Source organism: Daldinia vernicosa (assembly GCF_022497035.1).
Source record: "Daldinia vernicosa strain CBS 139.73 unplaced genomic scaffold F5Y00scaffold_21, whole genome shotgun sequence".
Classification (NCBI taxonomy): domain Eukaryota; kingdom Fungi; phylum Ascomycota; class Sordariomycetes; order Xylariales; family Hypoxylaceae; genus Daldinia; species Daldinia vernicosa.
In genome coordinates this window covers 283,091-302,256 of record NW_025953937.1, presented here as the reverse complement: position 1 = coordinate 302,256, position 19,166 = coordinate 283,091, and the positions used below count along the sequence as shown (strand labels likewise).

General features: G+C 46.6%; 4 protein-coding genes across 4 annotated transcripts; 1 reads left to right on the top strand and 3 right to left on the bottom strand.

Annotated features, from left to right (window-relative positions):
• Positions 1–106: 106 nt before the first annotated feature.
• On the top strand, positions 107–2,031 carry F5Y00DRAFT_261739 (uncharacterized protein; the record flags this gene model as incomplete). The annotated part of the gene is made up of 7 exons (XM_048011262.1): positions 107–229; positions 285–344; positions 426–499; positions 554–1,367; positions 1,443–1,553; positions 1,606–1,845; positions 1,981–2,031. The coding sequence occupies 7 exons, from the start codon at positions 107–109 to the stop codon at positions 2,029–2,031; spliced, it is 1,473 nt and encodes a 490-aa protein (XP_047865198.1).
• A 4,467-nt stretch (positions 2,032–6,498) lies between these two features.
• On the bottom strand, positions 6,499–8,768 carry F5Y00DRAFT_70149 (ferric reductase NAD binding domain-containing protein). Its single transcript, XM_048014027.1, has 4 exons — positions 8,251–8,768; positions 8,044–8,196; positions 7,112–7,989; positions 6,499–7,049 (listed from the first exon to the last, which is right to left on the bottom strand). The coding sequence occupies exons 1-4, from the start codon at positions 8,523–8,525 to the stop codon at positions 6,535–6,537; spliced, it is 1,821 nt and encodes a 606-aa protein (XP_047865197.1). The 5' UTR covers positions 8,526–8,768; the 3' UTR covers positions 6,499–6,534.
• Positions 8,769–12,832: 4,064 nt separating this feature from the next.
• F5Y00DRAFT_70131 (uncharacterized protein) lies at positions 12,833–14,758 on the bottom strand. Its single transcript, XM_048014026.1, has one exon. It carries the CDS (start codon positions 14,555–14,557, stop codon positions 12,953–12,955), a length of 1,605 nt encoding a protein of 534 aa, XP_047865196.1. The 5' UTR covers positions 14,558–14,758; the 3' UTR covers positions 12,833–12,952.
• Positions 14,759–16,592: 1,834 nt separating this feature from the next.
• F5Y00DRAFT_236094 (RTA1 like protein-domain-containing protein) lies at positions 16,593–18,222 on the bottom strand. The gene is made up of 3 exons (XM_048007670.1): positions 17,690–18,222; positions 17,462–17,636; positions 16,593–17,396 (listed from the first exon to the last, which is right to left on the bottom strand). Exons 1-3 carry the CDS (start codon positions 18,149–18,151, stop codon positions 17,014–17,016), a joined length of 1,020 nt encoding a protein of 339 aa, XP_047865195.1. The 5' UTR covers positions 18,152–18,222; the 3' UTR covers positions 16,593–17,013.
• Between the last annotated feature and the right edge of the window lie 944 nt (positions 18,223–19,166).

Below are 19,166 nucleotides of genomic sequence, written 5' to 3'. Positions count from 1 at the left end.
GAAGTCCAATATAAGTATCCAGGTAGGGTAGGTAGTTACACGACTCTAAGTATTGAGATGCATTTTTTGCATTCGACCTCAGCCTCTAAGGCATAATATTATCAAGATGGATTGGCTCCCCGATTCTGACCCGTTTATAGCTCCTAACAATTTTGACTTATTCGACTACGGTTTTCAGGTTCATGATGAAGGGCAAATTTGCAAGGTGATCCAGAACTGGAAATTGGATGTGAGCGAATTAATAATAGGCGATTTTCTATCGACCATACTAATCTAGAAGACAGGATCAAGATGCTCAACTAATCGAGTTAGAGCACCGAGAAAGATGGCAGGATTGGATCGAGGTACGTATGCGCCTATTTAGCCGTTGAATAAGTTGCATGCCATACGTTATACTAATCAACAATTAATATTTTGCCGACTAGCATTTAAATTTTGTCCAGGGCGAGAATGGTTCCTTCGCCATGGATAATTTACCCCAAAACGGGTTCTCAATACTGTATGCCCCTATTCATTTTGCCTTTGCTAAACATAATCGACTGATGTATTGTAGCTGTATTCCCAAGGCTCTTCCCGTGGGAGAAGGTCTACCGTCGGAGTATACGGATCTTCCTTTAGACGAAGACTCTTCGGAAAGTTGGGAGAAAATAGTTCAGGCATTTCACCTGCCTGGTCATTTTCCAAAGCTTGCAGTAAGAAAGCAAACATCTGTGACTTCCATATCTCGTACGCACCGGTTTGAGAACAGAGAGAAGATATGGATGCATACTGCAGTCACAAATCCTGATTTCGACGAAAACTCATTTGCTATGGCTGGAACCCATTTCGATAGGAAGAACACAACGCTTGGTGTTATGTTCAGTTGTTCAGATTCGCAAATTTACAGGATAAAGGGGCTAGTAAACACTTGGAAGGATGCCATAGGACATCCTTTACTCATGCTGGGAATTTACGCTGAGTTACAGTTGGATCGCCTTGTTACCATGGTTAATAAAAGGTATGATGAATATCAAAAGCTCATGGATGATGTAGAATCTGAAGCGGCAAACGATGCGAAAGACCGTTTCAGTTGGAAAACGATTAGAACTGTGAGATTGAACCGAGAGGAGAGTAAGAAGGTTGAAGAAGAAGTCGAGGCAACGAAACTCCAATTATCTAAGGCTTGCTCCTCAGCCTTGAAGACGCTTCAGACCCAGAGAGAAGAAGAGCTGAAAGACGAATCGTTGAGGGAAGATGAATCGTTAATGAAAAAGGCCGAGATCACAAACCTATTTTTAGAGCGATTTAACGATATAGTTACTAGGCTTGATGGCTTAAGTGCTAGATGCCGAGTAATTGTCGAAGGTATTTCCTTTACTACGGACATAGTAAGTTACTCCCTCAACTCTACTCGTTATAGGGGTCATTAGCGGTATAGGTTTTCTTTGCTAATAAATACTTAGATAAGGAGCGAACTATCGAGGCAGGAAGCCCTAACCAGTACGGAGAATTCGAAGTTCGCTACTGGGATCTCGCTTGTGGCTATGGTCTACCTTCCCCTAACAACAATGGCGGTAAGTCCTTCAAGGTCTATGCCATCGTATGATACCTGACAGAATATAACAGACGATATTCGCTATGCCAATCTTCCAGTGGTCTAACGACTGGAGAGACTGGCGATATCGACCAGTGGATAATGGAAATTCATCCTCTTCGGGTCCTAGTTCCGGGGCCCCAGGTGGAACAATGGCACCACCAGTGGTGTCTGGTTATATCTGGATCTATATTTCAATATCCATTGGTTTGACCATGGTCACCTTCTTAGTGTTCAGATTCTATATGAAACTCCGAAACCGCGATAAGAAGGTATCCCTACTGTCATCAATTCTCGACATTCTACTTTTCAGTTGGATAAGGTAACAATTATCTTACTTTTGTCTTTACCTCCCGCAAAAGCTTGATTAGTAAATCTTACATAAATCTAACCTGATATTATGCTAGGTCTTGTTCAAAGAAACTCTCCTATTTCACAACCAGAGCCAGTGGCGATGATAGAGATTATGATGACAAGAAATCTCTCACTCAAACCGATTCATCCGTTCCTACCCAACGCCGCGTTTCGAATAACATTGAGATGACCGCTATGGTTAGACAAAGCTCCAACTTTCATGACAGGCCATCATCCTCCCACCGGCCAAACCCACCCTCTATTTCAAGATCAACTGTGCAACCTAATACCGCACACGAGCCTTTGATACCACCGGTTTCTAATCACGATCACCCTCGAAGTTTGAGATCACTGGTGAAGATGCGGGTGATTCCGGGGGTTTCAGGGGCTAACACTGGAGATCGGGTGGCAACAGAAAGGGGGGATAATATGGTATGAAGACCCCCAATACTACTACACCATAACTTGTCGGACCTCCATCAAGGCTATTGCTAGGGGAGCGAAGAGAGCATGTTATCAGCGGATAAGAATAATGGGGTTCCCAAGGCATCATGGGCCCATTTAAATACAGTAGCTACCGACAACTAAAGATCAATTTGGGAGATACTTAAGAACTGGGATGGTACTTTGGCCTATACGCTCCTTGCCCTGGTCTTTATTTGCGTTGTTGTCAAGGAACTATGTTAGGACGACGACACATATACACAGTTCAGAGTTTATATCACTTCTATAATCATATTATCTCTCTTATAGCTCTATTTTAGTCTCTCTTCTATTGCTTCTATACCAGTTCCACGCTTAAGCTTAGTCATAACGTGGCAGTGACAGGGCTGAAGTAGGATGTCTCACTTGATACTTTCCTAGAGCTAATATAATCACTTTAGTGGCCGAGGACTCCTGAGCATTGTATTATATCCTTCTTAATTATGCTAGCTGTTGACAGGCCCGTGCTGAAAGCTGCCAATAAATGACAAACAGGGTGGCTCTATAACATTATGAAGGGTACTGCGTCTGTCTCACATCGCTACCTCATATCCGACGAAGTTATACAAGATGGATACTGGAACTGCGATGCAGCCATCACCTATATCATCATATAAACAGTGGCAATCATCCCGCTTTAACAACATTGGTGATAAAATATCGTTGGCGCAGAAGTTTAGATGCTCGCCTAAGACATGCGTACGGATAAAACCCCGCGGCTTGCTTGCATCACCATCCCCTTTATACATAAAACCCTCTTCATGTAAGTCTTAGACAAAAGTGCGCCTACCCTGTTTAATTCCTGTATCTTCCCGTGTTAAGAAGAGGGGTAAGCTACCTCGGCCCTATAGACACTCTGACACTATACTTGATACCATCGTCTATGATGCCTTCTATAGTGGCGAACCACCCGCTTTAAACTTAACTTGATAACATGGATATAATTGGTGCGATAAAGAAAAACAATAGCTTTGAGAAACGAAAATCACCATGTATTATCTGTTACTCAATTTTCTTCGAATAATACGGGGCCTAAAACATTTTGCACTGATATATTGACCGAAGGTCATGGGGGAAAAATAATGGAGGTCACTATAGGGAATTAAATATCACATCTATAGTTTAGTTAGGTTCATTTCCTCATAGGAATATACCTGAGAAGCTCATAGATTATTCTGTGTAAGTATTGTCATATATTCAATGATCGCTTGATAAGTACCTAGACCACCTTATCTACTACGCACTTATATTCCAAGGAACTAATCCCTATAGCCCCTTAACTCCCGTTGGCACGAACATACTGAGAAGCGCACAGGGGTAACCCACTTTCCTCACGGCTATTGATATCTAATTTCTCGAACAGCTGGTACAAGTTCCGATCTGCAAAAACTGTAACAAATTACCATACTCACAAGGATTAAATATATGAGGAGTTCATCTAACAATGAAGAGCATTGTCTAATAAGAAGCCGTCGCGACTCTACCCAGTATCGAGCTTAAACCCGACAGTCTCCCGAATCGGTACGGGGCGTGTCAGAGATGGAGTGAATGCCATTTATTTCCGCCAAGTAAATGACACATCATCCACCATAGCCTCAATATCTAGGTACCTAATCCATCGCTGTTCTTCATAACCCCACAGCCCCTGAGTTATTCCAATGGAGCAATAACAGCGTTCTTGGCCCGGCAGCCACATGGAAGAGGTCTGACGCGGCCTTCTGACGAGCCCGGTGCGTAATTGTCGTACAAGCCATACCGGATTGTATGTAAGTCCTACTTACCTACCTTAGTTGACATAAGCGTCGGGGTTGTCAGATCATGGAATCGACGTGGCTTGCCAAGAGATCAAACCTCATGGCGCCGGGACGAATCACGGCGCCACGACTAACTGGGGATGAGTGATTTCAAAGCGTCTACGATGGGTGTTCATCCTGGCCCCGCCCAGTGAGATACAGGCGCAACTGGCGGTAGAGCTCCCGCGGACTACCTAGGTGTTATTGAATGCATTAAGACGTTCCAACGGTATAATACATCTGTGATGTGAATCGAGCCATGTCGTCGTCGTCGTCATCATCATCAGAAGCTGCGCGTGAAAGTACCTAAGGTAAGTGCACTTTGGAAGTGAGGCCTCCCAAGAGAGAGGTCAAACGGAGCCGTGAGATTTGAATAGTCTACGGGATTGGGCATAGTTATATGAAAAGTAAGGAGAATTCTACCACGCATCACCAATCTAAAAGAAACTGAAAATACGAAGCTGTGAGACATTAGCCGTTGAGGGGGCTTTACGACATCTCAGAGTGCCGAGACACCCGGAGAAACAAAACTACGGGGCTTTCAACACCGCCGTTCTCTTCCAACGGCGCCCTAGGCTTGCCAGAAACTCCATCGTGAGCCGTACGTCCTCGGGGCGCACAGGCCCCGGGGTCCGATCCCCAGACTGTTGCTGCAGGCGAATCTCTCGTCACACGCCGTCCGCGCAATCTAGGCTCAGCGAGGCTGAGGGGGCCCGCGCCGATAGGGTGCGTTGCGGCCTTCGTGGGGATATAAGATTCTCATGTAAGCACACCCGCGTCACCAACATATCCAGTGATATGTGTAGGTATCTTTGCCAACGGTATTTGCACACGCACGCTCCGGCTCCTGCTATAAATCCGGATAGGCCCGCGCTGGGATGACGATCCTGTCAGCCGCCCAGAAAGGCGTCAAAAAGCTGGCGCCCCTTTACTAACAGTTATCCTGGTAGGTGCGCCACCCTTTTTGACGTCCTTCTGCCGCCTAACACAGAGGATTCGCCGGCTGGCCAATGACAGGTCGGGCCAAGCCCGGATTGGGCATGACAGAAGGGTAGAATATACCTAGAATAAACAGACTCGCCCATCGACGAGGAAAATTCTCGCAATCCTTCTCTATATACTTGGCGGCGTTACGTGTGCTGGCGTAAGGGCGCAACAGCGCGCTGTTTAGGTTGTTACCGAGATATCGGGAAGATCCAGGCCTCGTCATGAGCATCGAGGGCTGTTACTATGTAGACACGGCCGTGAATCGCTTGGCTCGCCACAAGAAGGATATGTACATCCCTATAATCTATTTGATGCCGAAACGGTGTGCAGGGCAGAACATGCATGGGACCAGGCAAGTACCGGTGTTGGGACTGTTTCGTTTTGTCTCTCTACCGTGCCGTACATAAGGTAGGTTACCCATGCAGCCAGCCACTAACAAGCGAACGCCCCCCACGCTCATGCTCGTCATTATGGTAGCCCTTCTCACATTTATATGCGTACGCCTCGAACACAGCCGTTCACAGCCCTGATTGGACGAAGCGATAACATGATGTTTATGCTTATATAGATGTAATAAACCTACCCTGCGGCTCGCCGACTACGTTAGGTAGGTAGGTAAGGTAGCCATAGTAGACTTGGCGGGCGAGTAGCTAAGGTACCCTTGAAGAATGATCTCCGATTGATACGACGCAATCTGATATTGCAACAGCGTCTACACTACGGCTCTTGCTATCGAAAGACCGGGATTAAGTGTCTGGTTTCCCAATCAGACGTAAGCTGTGTAATTTATTGGTAATAGGGAGCGGCCCGACTGGAGGTCTGAAAGGTGCGCCGGGGTCGTAAGAGAGCTTACCAATGAGGCATGTAAAAAATGCACGGCGATGGATACTCGGTCGTAGATCGCTGACGTGCTAATGCGTGCTCCACAGATTGTGGGATGGGCTTTTCCCGTCCCCGGCGATGATCACGGCTGGATTCACGACTGCATCGGGCCTTCGAGAAACATGTCGGACTTCCTATGTCTGATGTTAAATCCTGGCTCGAAACGGTGCTAAGTATTTCCCAGATATGGAGAACATGTTCGAGTAAACTTGGTATATTTGTAACAGTGATGAGAGACATATGACGTGTCGATGTCTATGTAGATCGATAATCGTAGTACGAATTCCAGAAACGCCTCCTTCGTCCCTAGCTGATAGCTGGCGTAAGGTGATATATCCAATAGCGCTGTCTACACCAAAAAAACACATAGATGACAATAGATCATCGTAGGTATACTATAGATAGGTACACAATAGAAAAAGGAAAATCCTCGACTCGTGATGCTCGTAAATAAATCGCAAATCACCAACCAAATTGCTCGCAGTGAACCTCAACTGCAGGTCCGTCAACTCTGATGTAGCTAGCCCCAATGTCGCGGACTATCTTAGTCAAGCTATTAGGTCCACAAGCAGCGATTAGAACTCGTTGATCTTTATCCAGAGATTCTACTGCGGCTCTGATCTCAGCTGCTGTATCCGGCCGACCATGAACAATAGGCAACATCACCGTACTCGTAGCCGCTGAAGGGATCTCCATATGCCGCATTGTATCCGTATACTTTTCATCTTTGTCGGACTCGTACCGAGTAGCGGCTGAAGAGCCGGGGGCACTGATGGTAGAATTGTCAGGGCCCCTTTCGAGAGCCGATGGTTTTACCTCTGCAGAGGCAACCGATGTTGAACCTCGTTCTATGGAGTCATCTCGGTCAATAGACGATGTAGGTGCGAATTTAGTAAGATGCAACTTAAGAGCGACTTTCGGAGCGTGAACGTGGCTGCTGAGGGTTTGAAGATGTTGCGTAAACCACGTTAGATTTTCTAGGTACGAATTAGTATGCTTCTAAGTCCCAACAAACTTATTATTAAGTGTGATCGCCTACCATGACCCTTAACAGCCCAGATAAAGTCAATTCGCTGTCTGGAATTTTCAGACATTCTTGCCAGCATATCAGCCGCCATTCCGAACGTGAAAGTCGCGCCAGAGCCGCCTGCTACCAATACGACTCTATCGAAATCCATAGGATCGGGCAGTGTGCCGTAGGGACCTTCTACCGAGACCTTCAGACTCGCTCCAGGGTTGTTTAGCGCGTACTCATAGAGAGCCCTAGTGAAGCCGCTATATGTGTTGATAATGAGCTCCATAGGTTCGCTAGCGACAATTGTAAAGGGGTGAGTTTCGAAGGCGCGAATTCGCGGTAGCCAGACATAACAATGCTTCCCGGGTCGAGCACGTAGGAGAGGCTTCTTAAGCACTATTCTAGTGCCACCATTCGGAAGAGGGTAGACAGTGGCTTCGTTGTTGATACTGTTATACACAAGTCGACAGAACCGAATGAGACGATCGGAAAACCATAAAGCGCCAATAATTACGGTCGCGTACAACGTCCTGTCGGGGTTGAAGTTGGGACGGTGTAGACCCATAGTGACAACGATAACAATAAAGAGAGCCAAGTGTGCGATATAAAAGAGCTCATAGTTAAAGTGCCTTAAGATCGTACCAGCGAGAACGGAGAAGAGCAGGGCAAATCCAAGGATAATACCGGCAGTGACGATATCGAGTTGGAGGATGTAAATCCTTCCTTCTTCGATAAAGTAGGCCGCGTATATAGAGCCATGCAAGATGGTGTATACAAATGTGGTGTATCCGGCAATTTGGTGTAAGCCGTTAAGCCGTTCATAAGAGTAAGCCGTAAAAATCGCCAAAGGTGTGTTCTTCAGTGCGAGAAAGACTACTAAGACCATATTCCCGCTTGCCATCCTAACACATCACACATTAGCGCGGCAAACGGAAGTGGTGTTATTAAGAGCTTACCAGCCGAACCGGGCACATAAATCGGTGGCCATGCTATAGTCGACGTTGTAGAAGCTAAAGAGGACATTAAGAGCTACATAGGCGGTCACTACGGCGGCATGTCCGATAGAGGTAAAGCCAGGTAGGCTTTGTATAAATATCCTCCTAGAAACTCTGAGGACATGATTAGGTTAGAATGCATCCATCTCTTACGACAAGCGTGCTCACCTTGCTATAGCAATGGAAGGTAGAAGTATCGGGTTACGAGACCAGCCGAGCCTGACAGTTATCAAGCGAAGCCAATGACCAATGATGAAGATGCCAATAAGGGAACTCAGTCCGGCCGCGTAGTACACTAAGACTTCTGAGTTCCTAATTTGTCGTTCCGCTAGGTATTCATAGAATGCTGCTTCTTCGGCGGCGGCGGCAGAGGCAGCAGCAGCGGCAGCGGCAGAAGATTCGGAAGCGACCGCTAACGCCGTCCCGTATGTTGGAGAACTCATAGTTGCTAATATAATGATGACTCCGAAACAATGAGACGATGCGTTGAGCCTACGATCAGAAACCCCCCCAAGAAACGAACGAGGATGATAGGTCTTATAAAACAACAACAGTATGGTGTGCTGTCAGTAGTATACGCAAGGACGCGTCTCTGTTGAGGCACACCTTTGTTGTACGTAGATAAGTCGGGTCCGAGTGGAGAGCCGTTGGTCTGATATCAGAGTATTCAAAGGATGAAGCGGACGTAATCTATCAACTATTTTCAACACAATCCTTCTTGGCTTGGGCGCAGCCCGAGTTAAATCATGGCAGTTCCTAGTCTTGTCGGAGTCGAAATAACTTGGCGAAGCACATGTCCGTGTGGCCACGGTTCTTCCCATGGTCGTTAGAGACTACGTTTAGCTGGATCTCTATGCCTAAAGAGGAAGTACCATATAGTCCGCGGGATTGATTCGTCCATCAACGAGAGCCATGATTAACAACTCTACATGCATGCAAAATGTATCAGACAGGGGCTAGATGGCTTCACCGGTAGTGGTAAGCTGGCCCTGTTTCTGGTAGCGAGCAAGTTGCATTTTGGAGTGAAGATACGGTGCTACAATCGGAGGTATAGCAGTAAGCCTCCTACGAAAGTGTTATTCGCGAGGGTGACTAAGGTATGTAGACGCATATGGACGTGTGTGGACGGAGCGAGGTTACGCTTATGAAGCCGAAGTGACCTGGCTACTTGCATTTCTAGGTCCAGATGGTATAGTGCTATTCGGGGAAATAGAAGAAAGAATACATATGTGGATAACTATGTGGGATGTATGGGCTGATGTTCTGGACCCTTAGAATAACTATCCTTGGTTTGACGGGTTGACGCAGTGAAGAAGGAGGGTGAAGATGGTGAAGATGATGATGAAGGTGAGGGTGTGTGTAACAAAGTAAGAAACATTTGGTACCGGCTGTCAGGGATCTAGGGTGTTACCTACCCGTAGGTACTTTTTTTTGTGGATCGCAACAACCAATGCCCCGTTCCGTACCCCCAATAGAGGAAGTAGTGGACCTAGGTACCTCCTACTCTAATGCCTTGCAGCCCTAGCGGGACTTTGCTGCGATTCGTCCCATTCCCTGATTTCTTTCCCTTTTCAACCTTCTATTTTCTCTTTGGTAACCCTACGATAACCTTGTTCGTAGTCCTAAACCAGCTATACTACTGTCGGAAGTCGATAATAATATGGATAAATACATCGGTTTTATGAACCTCGTCAAAATCCCGGACGATTCACAGCCGCCAACAAGTTTTTATCCCGATTGGGATATGAATTGGTAATTCTCTGCCTACGAAGTCTTCACTTTTCGGTGGGGGTTTCCGTGTAAGGATCGACGCCCCTTTACCTATGAGAGCGTCTCCTAGATATCTACGCCGTAGATATTTTGTAACCCTGCCGCTGAACACCATAGAATCTATCCGAATCCCAGGTGAACGACATCTTGTTACCGACTTGGACCTTCGGGTATCAGGGTGTACGCCCATGGATTACGACGAGAAGGATTGTACTCATCTGTGGTGTACGCTGTCTTTGTCACGGTGCCTGGTTCCTTGAATACCACAGAAAACCTTCATGTCAAGCCCAGGGAATTGGCAAAATCCGTGATTATTCATCCCGGCTGAGTCTACTGCCAAGACGGACGTGTTACTACCAGATTCATCTCCAAGCCACTAATCCCGGGGTCGGGTTGCGTTGCTTCACAGCCCGATGTACCGCCATCGTAACAGTTCATCTATACTTACCCAGAGGCGAGATGCCATCGCTGACTTAACCAACATACATGATCTCGGATCCTTAACACTTGGCATTCTCCACGGGTCATTTTGTTTGCAGGGTCTCTGGTTTTTAAGAATTCCGACGCGTTGCCCTTAGGTCAGCATCAAGCATGTTGAGGCTGGAAATGTTTTGCTCAGCTGTGCCATTTGCTTCCCTTACACCTTTAGAAATCATGGAGATTTGTCAGGCGGGTCAAGACTATGACAGCAACTTGCCAGCATGTGAAAGACCACGTCCTATATCGTTATCAAATTTGTTCCACCTACATTGCGACCAATCTAACGATAAAGCGTTCCACTACGAACCAATGGCTACCTCACCGACGAGCTCAATTAGGCAGTTAGTATCAAAAAGAAAGGAACCGATAATATAATCTACCACAGGCCCCAAAGGAATCGGACGAGAAACTGATAATAGCAGGCTGTAGGATAGCCTGCTTTATTAACCGTATCAACCCGTACTGCTGGTTTCTTTGTCAGGGGTATTTTGCTTATCCTTTGACTCGACCTCAGGTCTAGATCGATTACGTCCGTCTTCTGTAAGAGGACTAATCCTGCCTAAGAATTCAGGCCATGAGGCTCTTTGTACTTGAAGAGTGCCATGCAGCATGTCGGATCTATCTAGATCGGGACAAGATGAGTCCTTCCGCATACTTACTCGGTTCTAATATCTAACCCAAGTCTTTTACCAATCAATTATAACTGATGATTTAACATCAGGCCAATTCTGCAACTACGTGTATCCAGCAATGACACCGTGAAGCAGAGCCGGTATACTCGCGTTTAGCTGACGTGATACTTCTCGCTCTTGCATCAATGGTCTTCAAGAAGTCTTCGAATCTTTTTACTAGATTAGGCTTTCGCTCAATGGCACGATACATATCTAAACAAGGAAAATGCCGGGACCAATCAAATATACATACATGGTATATATATTAACATAATCGCCTATCTTTTACCTGATGTAGAGGTATTTTCGCCAACCGAGCACTCCTACCGCACCTGTAAATTTCCAGGGGAAAAACACATACATTCAATTCAATCCGTACCATTAGGTTGCGCGGTTGATTCAATAATACATAATCTTCGACAATCCCTTCGCCTAGACAATAACATGATATGCAAGGTCAGCCTCACTAGACTTAACATGCCTATGTATTAATTCTGTCGGTATATTGACGTGACGCCAAGTTTCTTCGGAATACATCAACGTCCATTTATCCTAGCTATCTACAATATCCCCCCGGCTGCGTGAGAATCGCCTATGCATTCACAGAAATTAATTTGCTGTGATAGCCTGCAGGTTGCATCGGCATCTCACAAGGAACATCCCACCGTATTCTGCCGGGCGAAAATCTGGGGAAACCATGGAGACACTCTATTCCTAAGTATCTCCCCGGATTAATAAAGCTTGCAGCCAGATGAGAGTCCTTGGAGACTTCTTTTGATGTCGTGCGATCTGCGGTAGTTGCAGCGGTAGCCGGCATACCTGCATTACCAAGCTCAACCGTACTTCTCACGATAATTAATGGCGTTCCATACTCCCGGTCGAAAACAGCCCCCTACTATCGGGATCTCTTGGCTATGCGACCTTTACATAAGCGATTGAGCTTGTTTAGACAAAGCCTATCCAAACACATCGTCAATACGAGAGGTGGATAGTCAGACTGAGACGGATTTCAGAAGATTTTGGACGCTTGCTGTCCAACAAGGGAGCGTTCGCACCCGGTTTCTCTCATGCATCTCCGGATACATAACGTGACAACACTGCCGTGACCCTATTTTATTCCGGTCCTTCAACTACGGAGTGATGTTCCGCTATCGAAAACATCACGCCCTTTCAGTCCGTGCATAGTTGATTCAAAGCTGGCTAACCACTTATTTTAAATATGCAGGTACATGGGGGGTAAAAATTCCGTTGAGTGAACCGAAATACAAGGAAATTCGAGGGGGTAACAATATAGCTCTGCAACTATACCGGCACTCTTTGTCATGGGTTCGCGATTCTTGTCTTTCAGAAATTTCTTTGCCTCTAGGCTTTCTCTTGGAACAAGCTCGAGTTACATCGTAGGTATTTTGCTAGCGAGCTTTCCCCGCATCATTAATACGACCGCTGCAAGTCGATCTTGCAGGACTCCAGAAAACTCCGACTAGATCAGCACTAACGTCAATGAGAGAGCTACGAGAGTGTCGGAGGTGGCCAGCACATAATGGCCGGGAACGGCCCGAAGTGGAACATTCGTATAGGGATGGATGGCGGAGAAGTGTGGCCTCACGACGGCGTCCAAATTTTCATTTTAAAACACACGACATAGGTAGGTGTGAAATTGTGAGTTATACATGAAATATTCCGGTAATTCATTAACTTAGGTAAACAACCATCTACTAACTAAAATAAAACATACGAGTAAACAATTAAACAAATACCATGAAGATCCCTATGCACAAACGCCTAGGCAGTTTACTAGATAGCCCCTTTTCCCCGGCCCTACTCTTAGTGCTACTCGGCCGCTCTATAGTATATTGTCAGTTGCTCGCTCCGGATTAAGACCGCGCTATGGGGACTATAGCTAGAAACGGTAACGAGGACAGCTTTGAGAATGCGATGTTTGCAGATAATTAGCGCTCCTCTTCAGGTACCGGCAGCGGCCCCATCATACTGACCGGAGACAGATATTCCCGCGACACATTCGTGATGGCATCTCGAGTAGTCAGGTCAGGGCAGTCGATAGCGATCTGGTTCAACCTGGCATTACAATTTAACATCTTGCGAACTAATTCGCGACGATGCTCCCGGTAAAACTGCGTCTCTTTTCTAACCCGCCTATCGACCTCAGCGTCATTGTACACACCGTAATCCATACGCAACTCCATCATGAGCTGCTCGTCCGGCTTAGCCATCTCAAGCTTCATGTTCAGGGTGTCATTCCTGACTATCTGCGTCATTAGCTGCTTCTCTAGTATCCGCATCTCAGCCATGAGTTTGAGAGGCATGAGCCGGGTGCTGAGTGGATCCTTGGGTGTTTCCTTGACATTCTTCTCGAGGATATCGAGAGCCTCTTCCGCAGATTTGACGTCGTCGACGTCGTGACCAAGGCTGTTGTAAAAGGCGACCACTCGTTGCTTTAACTCGCCCATCGATTGTCTTACTTCGCCTACGGCGTTGTAGAACTCTAGGAGATTGTTTCTGTCGCCAACCCGGGCGAGCCATCGATCAAGGAGCTCTCTGCTCTCTTGTTTCAATTCCTTATTCGTCTCCTTCGCCTCCTTGAGCTCTCGAAGTATCTTTATGGTGTCGAACTCAGCGGGTCGGGCAGGCGTGGTTCTCATCTTTGCCGTGGCTTTGTCATTTTCATAGTCCTCGAGCTTGCGCTTTAGCTCGGCGACGGTCTCCTCGAGGTTCCTGTTATCGGCTTTGGTGGCATGTTCCCTTGCCCGTATTTCCCTTGCCTCTTTCTCGAGCTGTTCAACCTTTTCCTCTCGATCCCGAAGGTTTCTATAGCTGGCATTTAGCTCGGATAGTTGCCTGTCGTATTTATCTTGGAGAGTTTTCTCACGACCCTGGCTTTCTTTGAGCTGAGTTCTTAGTTGGCCGTTTTCCTCCTCCTCGAGCTTCTTGATTTTTTCTTCGGCCTTCTTGAGATCGTCCTGCAGCGTGGAAACTTCTTGCTCCAGTTTTTCGACCTGGGCCTTAAGTTTGTCGATGTCCCCGGTGGCTGCCTGAGCCTTCTTCAGCGTTTCGATTTCTTCTAGGAGTTCCGTGATCTTCTCGTTATTCTCCTGTCTCCGTTGTCTCAGTTCAACGGATTTCTGGGCAACAAACTGGATAACGCCTTCATTGTCTGCCACGACACGGTTGAACCAAGCGATCGGAACGGTAGATTTCCCGACGAGTTGCGTTTTTGCGCCTTCGAGCCATTCGTTGGAACGAATTTGTCGAATTCTCGCCATCATGCTTTCGCGCTGCTCGTCGGTCGCTTTTCGGCCGGCTTGCTTCTCCCAGTCGGTGACTGCTCTCTCAGCCTCCACTTCAATGTCGTCTTCGATGCCATCCTCGTCGGCGAGAACACCCTTTTTCTCCTTCTTCTCGTAATAAGCCTTGATGGCGTGGTTGTTGGTAGGGTCGAAGCCAGGGTCGGGCAAGGAGAATCCACTAAGGGTGTTATCAGACGTGATTTGCGCAGCGGCGCTTCTTGAAGAGCTCGTAGAAAACGATCTTGACATTTTGTTTATGTTTGGATAAAATACTAAGAGTAAAAGTTACCAATTAGACAGGCGAAGATTGTAGATAATCAAGATTGTCAGAGCAGTAGTTCTTATTGTTAAGCAGAAGGTTGACGAGATGGAATCTGTACGAGATGATGAAGGCAGAATCGAAAGCTCTAGGTTCTACATACACGTTATATACTTTCTTCTTCTCACAACTAAATTCCCTGCACAATATAGAAGGGTTTCCCATGCTGGAAACTATGCACAATGAAGCCATTTTCAAGTTGAAGAACGTGTTGTGAAACAGAATCATTGCTATCGTCTCGAAGATGCCTGTAATACCACATAAAGTAACACAAGTCATTGTTGTGTTCGATTGTACTGAACCAGAGCTTTGTAGAAGACTAAGCGAATGTTCTCTAGACAAAGGGTATCGTGTCGAATGCTGAAACTTTATAAAGAAAACCGGGTATAGAACAATGCATTGTTATTCGTAGGGAAGTACGAGGAAGACCTGGTCGGAGAAAGGTGAAGATACTAGTCGTGTTAAGTCCGATTATCCTATGTTTTAGAACATATACTAAGAGATGAAGAGACGTGAAGCGTGTACCGTATTTTTCTTTCTTGGCAACTCTACACTTCTTCTCGGTACCTAATCGTATACAAATATTAAGCTTCAAAGAATCATTCCCGAATACAGTTGAAATATTACGTCTGCCTCTAACCCCTATATTGCTTCTTATACCTATTAACTATATCATTATGGTAGTCGAGGTTCCAAAGGTAATTCGGCCTCTTGTGGCTATAACGACTACCCAACTTCAATTAAAGTAGCTAATCACCACAACATCACTCATCCATACTTGGGATCCACCACGGAGCGATGTTTTAGCACGTCTTACCTATCAAAATGTTAAAGCATTAGAAAACTGCTTGGGCTTAACACCTTAGGGCAACGTCAACTAAGCAGAAAAGGGGCAGGTCGTTCAACCCTATGAATATCTATCGTATACCTGCCTACTTCACATAGGAACTGCCGGTCCCGCCGCCTAGGTAGAAGCTACTTAGGAAAGAGGAAAATGTTTCGGCACATCGACGTCAACAAGGGTGTGTCGCTCGTTGAAGATAATTGGCGCGTCCTCACACGCAAGGGATAAGATTTGGTGCACCCCCCAAGCCCCTGACTAGGTATTTACGAGAACTCCTTCACCAGCGAATGTTCCTAGCCCGATAGCTACCCGCCGCGTATTATGGCCTACTCGCCACCCCTAATAACCGGTAGTGATGCTTCTGTATGTAGGTAATAAGGTAGGTAGACAACCCCCCCTCCATCGATAATACCACAGAGAATCCTCGATCATAAACACCAACCAGCGTTCCGGGACTCCATACCGCTTAGCGATCGTCAAAGTAACCCTTCTTCCTGGCGTTACGATGTAAATTAATAACGACCCTAGCAATATTCACCCTCGATCGATCAATTCCACTCCCTTTGTCGGGCGAGCGCCGTATATATATACAAGTAGGTGTCCAAGGAGACCAATAAGAGCAAACGGTGTATAGGGTATGTATGTACGGAACAATCACTACCAACCCGAGCCAGTAGTTGGCCCATCCCGGCGCCGATAGGCAGGGCCGGGACCGAGGGTTGGGACAAAGAAGATTTTGTGGTGGGCTACTTTATCAGAGACGAGGTTGATTACGCAGCGCGGCTCTTGGCGTGATGGCTTGAGGTTCGTTATTTAGCACGTATTATTACTATCTCTTCTGTATTACATTGTTAGCATCGTGATTGCAGATAGGAAGCAAGTCGGACTATGGGTTTCGGCTAGAACACTATTAAAGAAAATCGTAGTGTACCTACACCCTCAAACCTAGCATAGGCACTAGGCACAGTGATTATAATTATTTATAGCCTACCTAGGTATTTGAACTCTTCCTAAAGGTGCCGAGATCGGTCCTGGAATTATGGCCAAGTAAAAATCAAGGGACGCAGACCTGTCACGTAGGCCTGACCGAAGAAGGGTGTGAATATCTTAATAGCATGCATGGAAAATAGTAGTTAGTCCAGTTTCGATTGTGCAAGAATTCGCCCAATACATAATAATATTATGGTTCAAAAGAAGGTAAATAAACCCACAACGCTAACCCATCCCAAAGTAACAACTTTCCGCTCTGCTAAAAGGAGATAGCCTCAACGCCGAAATCCACGCCTACGCAACGCAAGAATAGCCAAATATAAGTGAGTGACCCCCCAGTAACCCCTAAGACCAACCCCTACGATATCCAAATGAAGGGTATATGAGAATAACAGAAAATGTTCATCGAAAAACCACCACATCCAGCCTGACAGGTAGCGGTTGAGAACGCCATATGCCATTTAAATACCCCTTCCTAATATCGATAAAATTCTCACCTGATGCCCTCCCTATGTGATCTCCGAAACCAGTTCATATATATAACGCCCTCGTTTACCACAAGGCGTCACTGTCCACCATATTTCTTGGAGGGGGCGGTGCTGACTTCCTTGGAGAATGGCCTGGCGTAGAAGACTTGGTACTCATTCGGTTATAAGTCGGGGTGCTTTTGGTCGACGGCAGGTCGTACGGGGCTACTCGTATCGGTTGAAGTGGCGTTCTGGGTGATCTACGAGGTAATGTCTGAGATCCCGAGTCGCGTATAATTCGTCCCGGGAAGAATGCTAGCAAGATTAAAGTAGCGAGCAGTACCATCAACCCGTCGAGTACAAGTAGCAACGTTTCCGACTGCGCGATCGAACTGCCGAATCCCTCGGCGATCGTCACGATTCGATAGGCTGTTCGCAGGACGAGCAAGAGAATCGCAAATTTGAATGCTATGTGTTGTTTGAAAGTTAGCCTGTTAGGATTTCGTAGGTATGTGGTTATCGCATCTCCTTACCAAACAAGAAGGCCTTGAAAGACCTTCTCTTGTATATGCCGGCAAATTTAGTATCTAACATATGGTACCTCGTCTGCACGGCGATCGCGAACAGGACAGCATGGCCGATAAAAACAACCAGGGTAATAAGTTGAATAACTAGCCCTGCAACAAGGACATGGGAGCCTATATCAACCTAGATAGAAGTTAGACTCATAGATCATATTTAGCACAAACGTGACAACCTACTTCTCCTATGTCATCTTGAATCGTCGAGACAAGCACCCCAGCCAATTCAAGTATAAGAGATACAGCTGTGAGTACATAGAGCAGGAAGGAATACCAAACCGGCCTCCATGAGCGAAACTCTTCGCCGTATACGGTAACGATTTGCGGCGCTATGAGGAATATACTGCCGCAGATGAACGTCGGGCCCATGATAGTTCCGATCAAGAATAGAATGAAGCCACTCCTATCGGTCGGGGTATTGTGCAACAGGAGTCTACCGATATAGCCCACCACTTCCAAGGCGAGTCCCGTCACTACCGCCGTAGCGAAAACAGAGCTCTTGTACTTGATTCCCAATGCCAGTGTGATCGGAATCAAAACGGCGAATAAGGCTAGGAAGACGGCACTTCCAGCGAGGGAAGGTTTGTATGTGAGAAAGATCCGCGAGCAGCGGCTCGAGACGCAATCCGTAGAACTAGCCATGTCGCATATTTCTTGTCGGCTCCGGCTAACGACGATTTGGAAGACGAGAAAAAATCCTAGCGGGGTGGACAAGGTTATAAGTCGGCTAGAACTCATACAGATATAAGCTAGGCTCAGATTCACAGATACGGTTAGGTATCCTAACTTCTAAGTGTCCAGAGAGGAAATCACAGCGATGCCTAAACAGCACAAGCAATCGGATGAACCCTCACCATGCACCGGCCCGAGATGAATTTTCCTCATGGTGAGCCGATAGAAGATCTAGGACGGCCCCTGCAAATGGTACGTCCCGTCTTAATCGTGATGGTTACTCTCCCCACCGCCGGCTCTGGGATTAGAGAGAAGATTAACACAAGGAGGGCACACAAGATGTTGGTATGCGACAATACCTGTTTATACAGGGGAACACCGCAGATCCGCTCAGCCAACCCATAGTCTTTGAACGGCGTCTACATACGTGTCCCTTTTCTGTGAGACTAGCATCTACGGTGGAGAAACGAGAATAGGTATCGGTATAGATGGTGCCCAAGTACTTTTCCGCGGGCCGAGCAACATCGACTTCCTATATCTCTCATCGACCGGGATGTTCTTTTTCGGACATAGCAGAACTTTGGGTCGATCTCCAAGCAAGGCTAGAGAGAACCTCTCGACCTGCTTCTCACATGAAAAAAAGGCCTGCGAGATACTCAATCGGGGTTCGACGGGGGGCGAAGGCTGACCCGACAGTACGGTTCGACCACAGACTCTATATCAACAGTAGCCAATCATATCGAGAATTTGCAAACCAGCGCGGCTAATGTCAGCACATCTATGGCCGCGAGTTAATCCATGTTTTTCGACTTGTTGACAGTAGGACACTGTACGGGAAGTGTTCGAGGTCAAACTGTACTACTTCGCTTTTTGAGATAAAACCGTTCGATGGGCTATATTAGGTACTTAGTCCAATCTAAGATCTAATAGACTTTCCGTTCCCGTAGGTCGTAAGAGATGATATGAATCTTGGATGTTCGGAGGC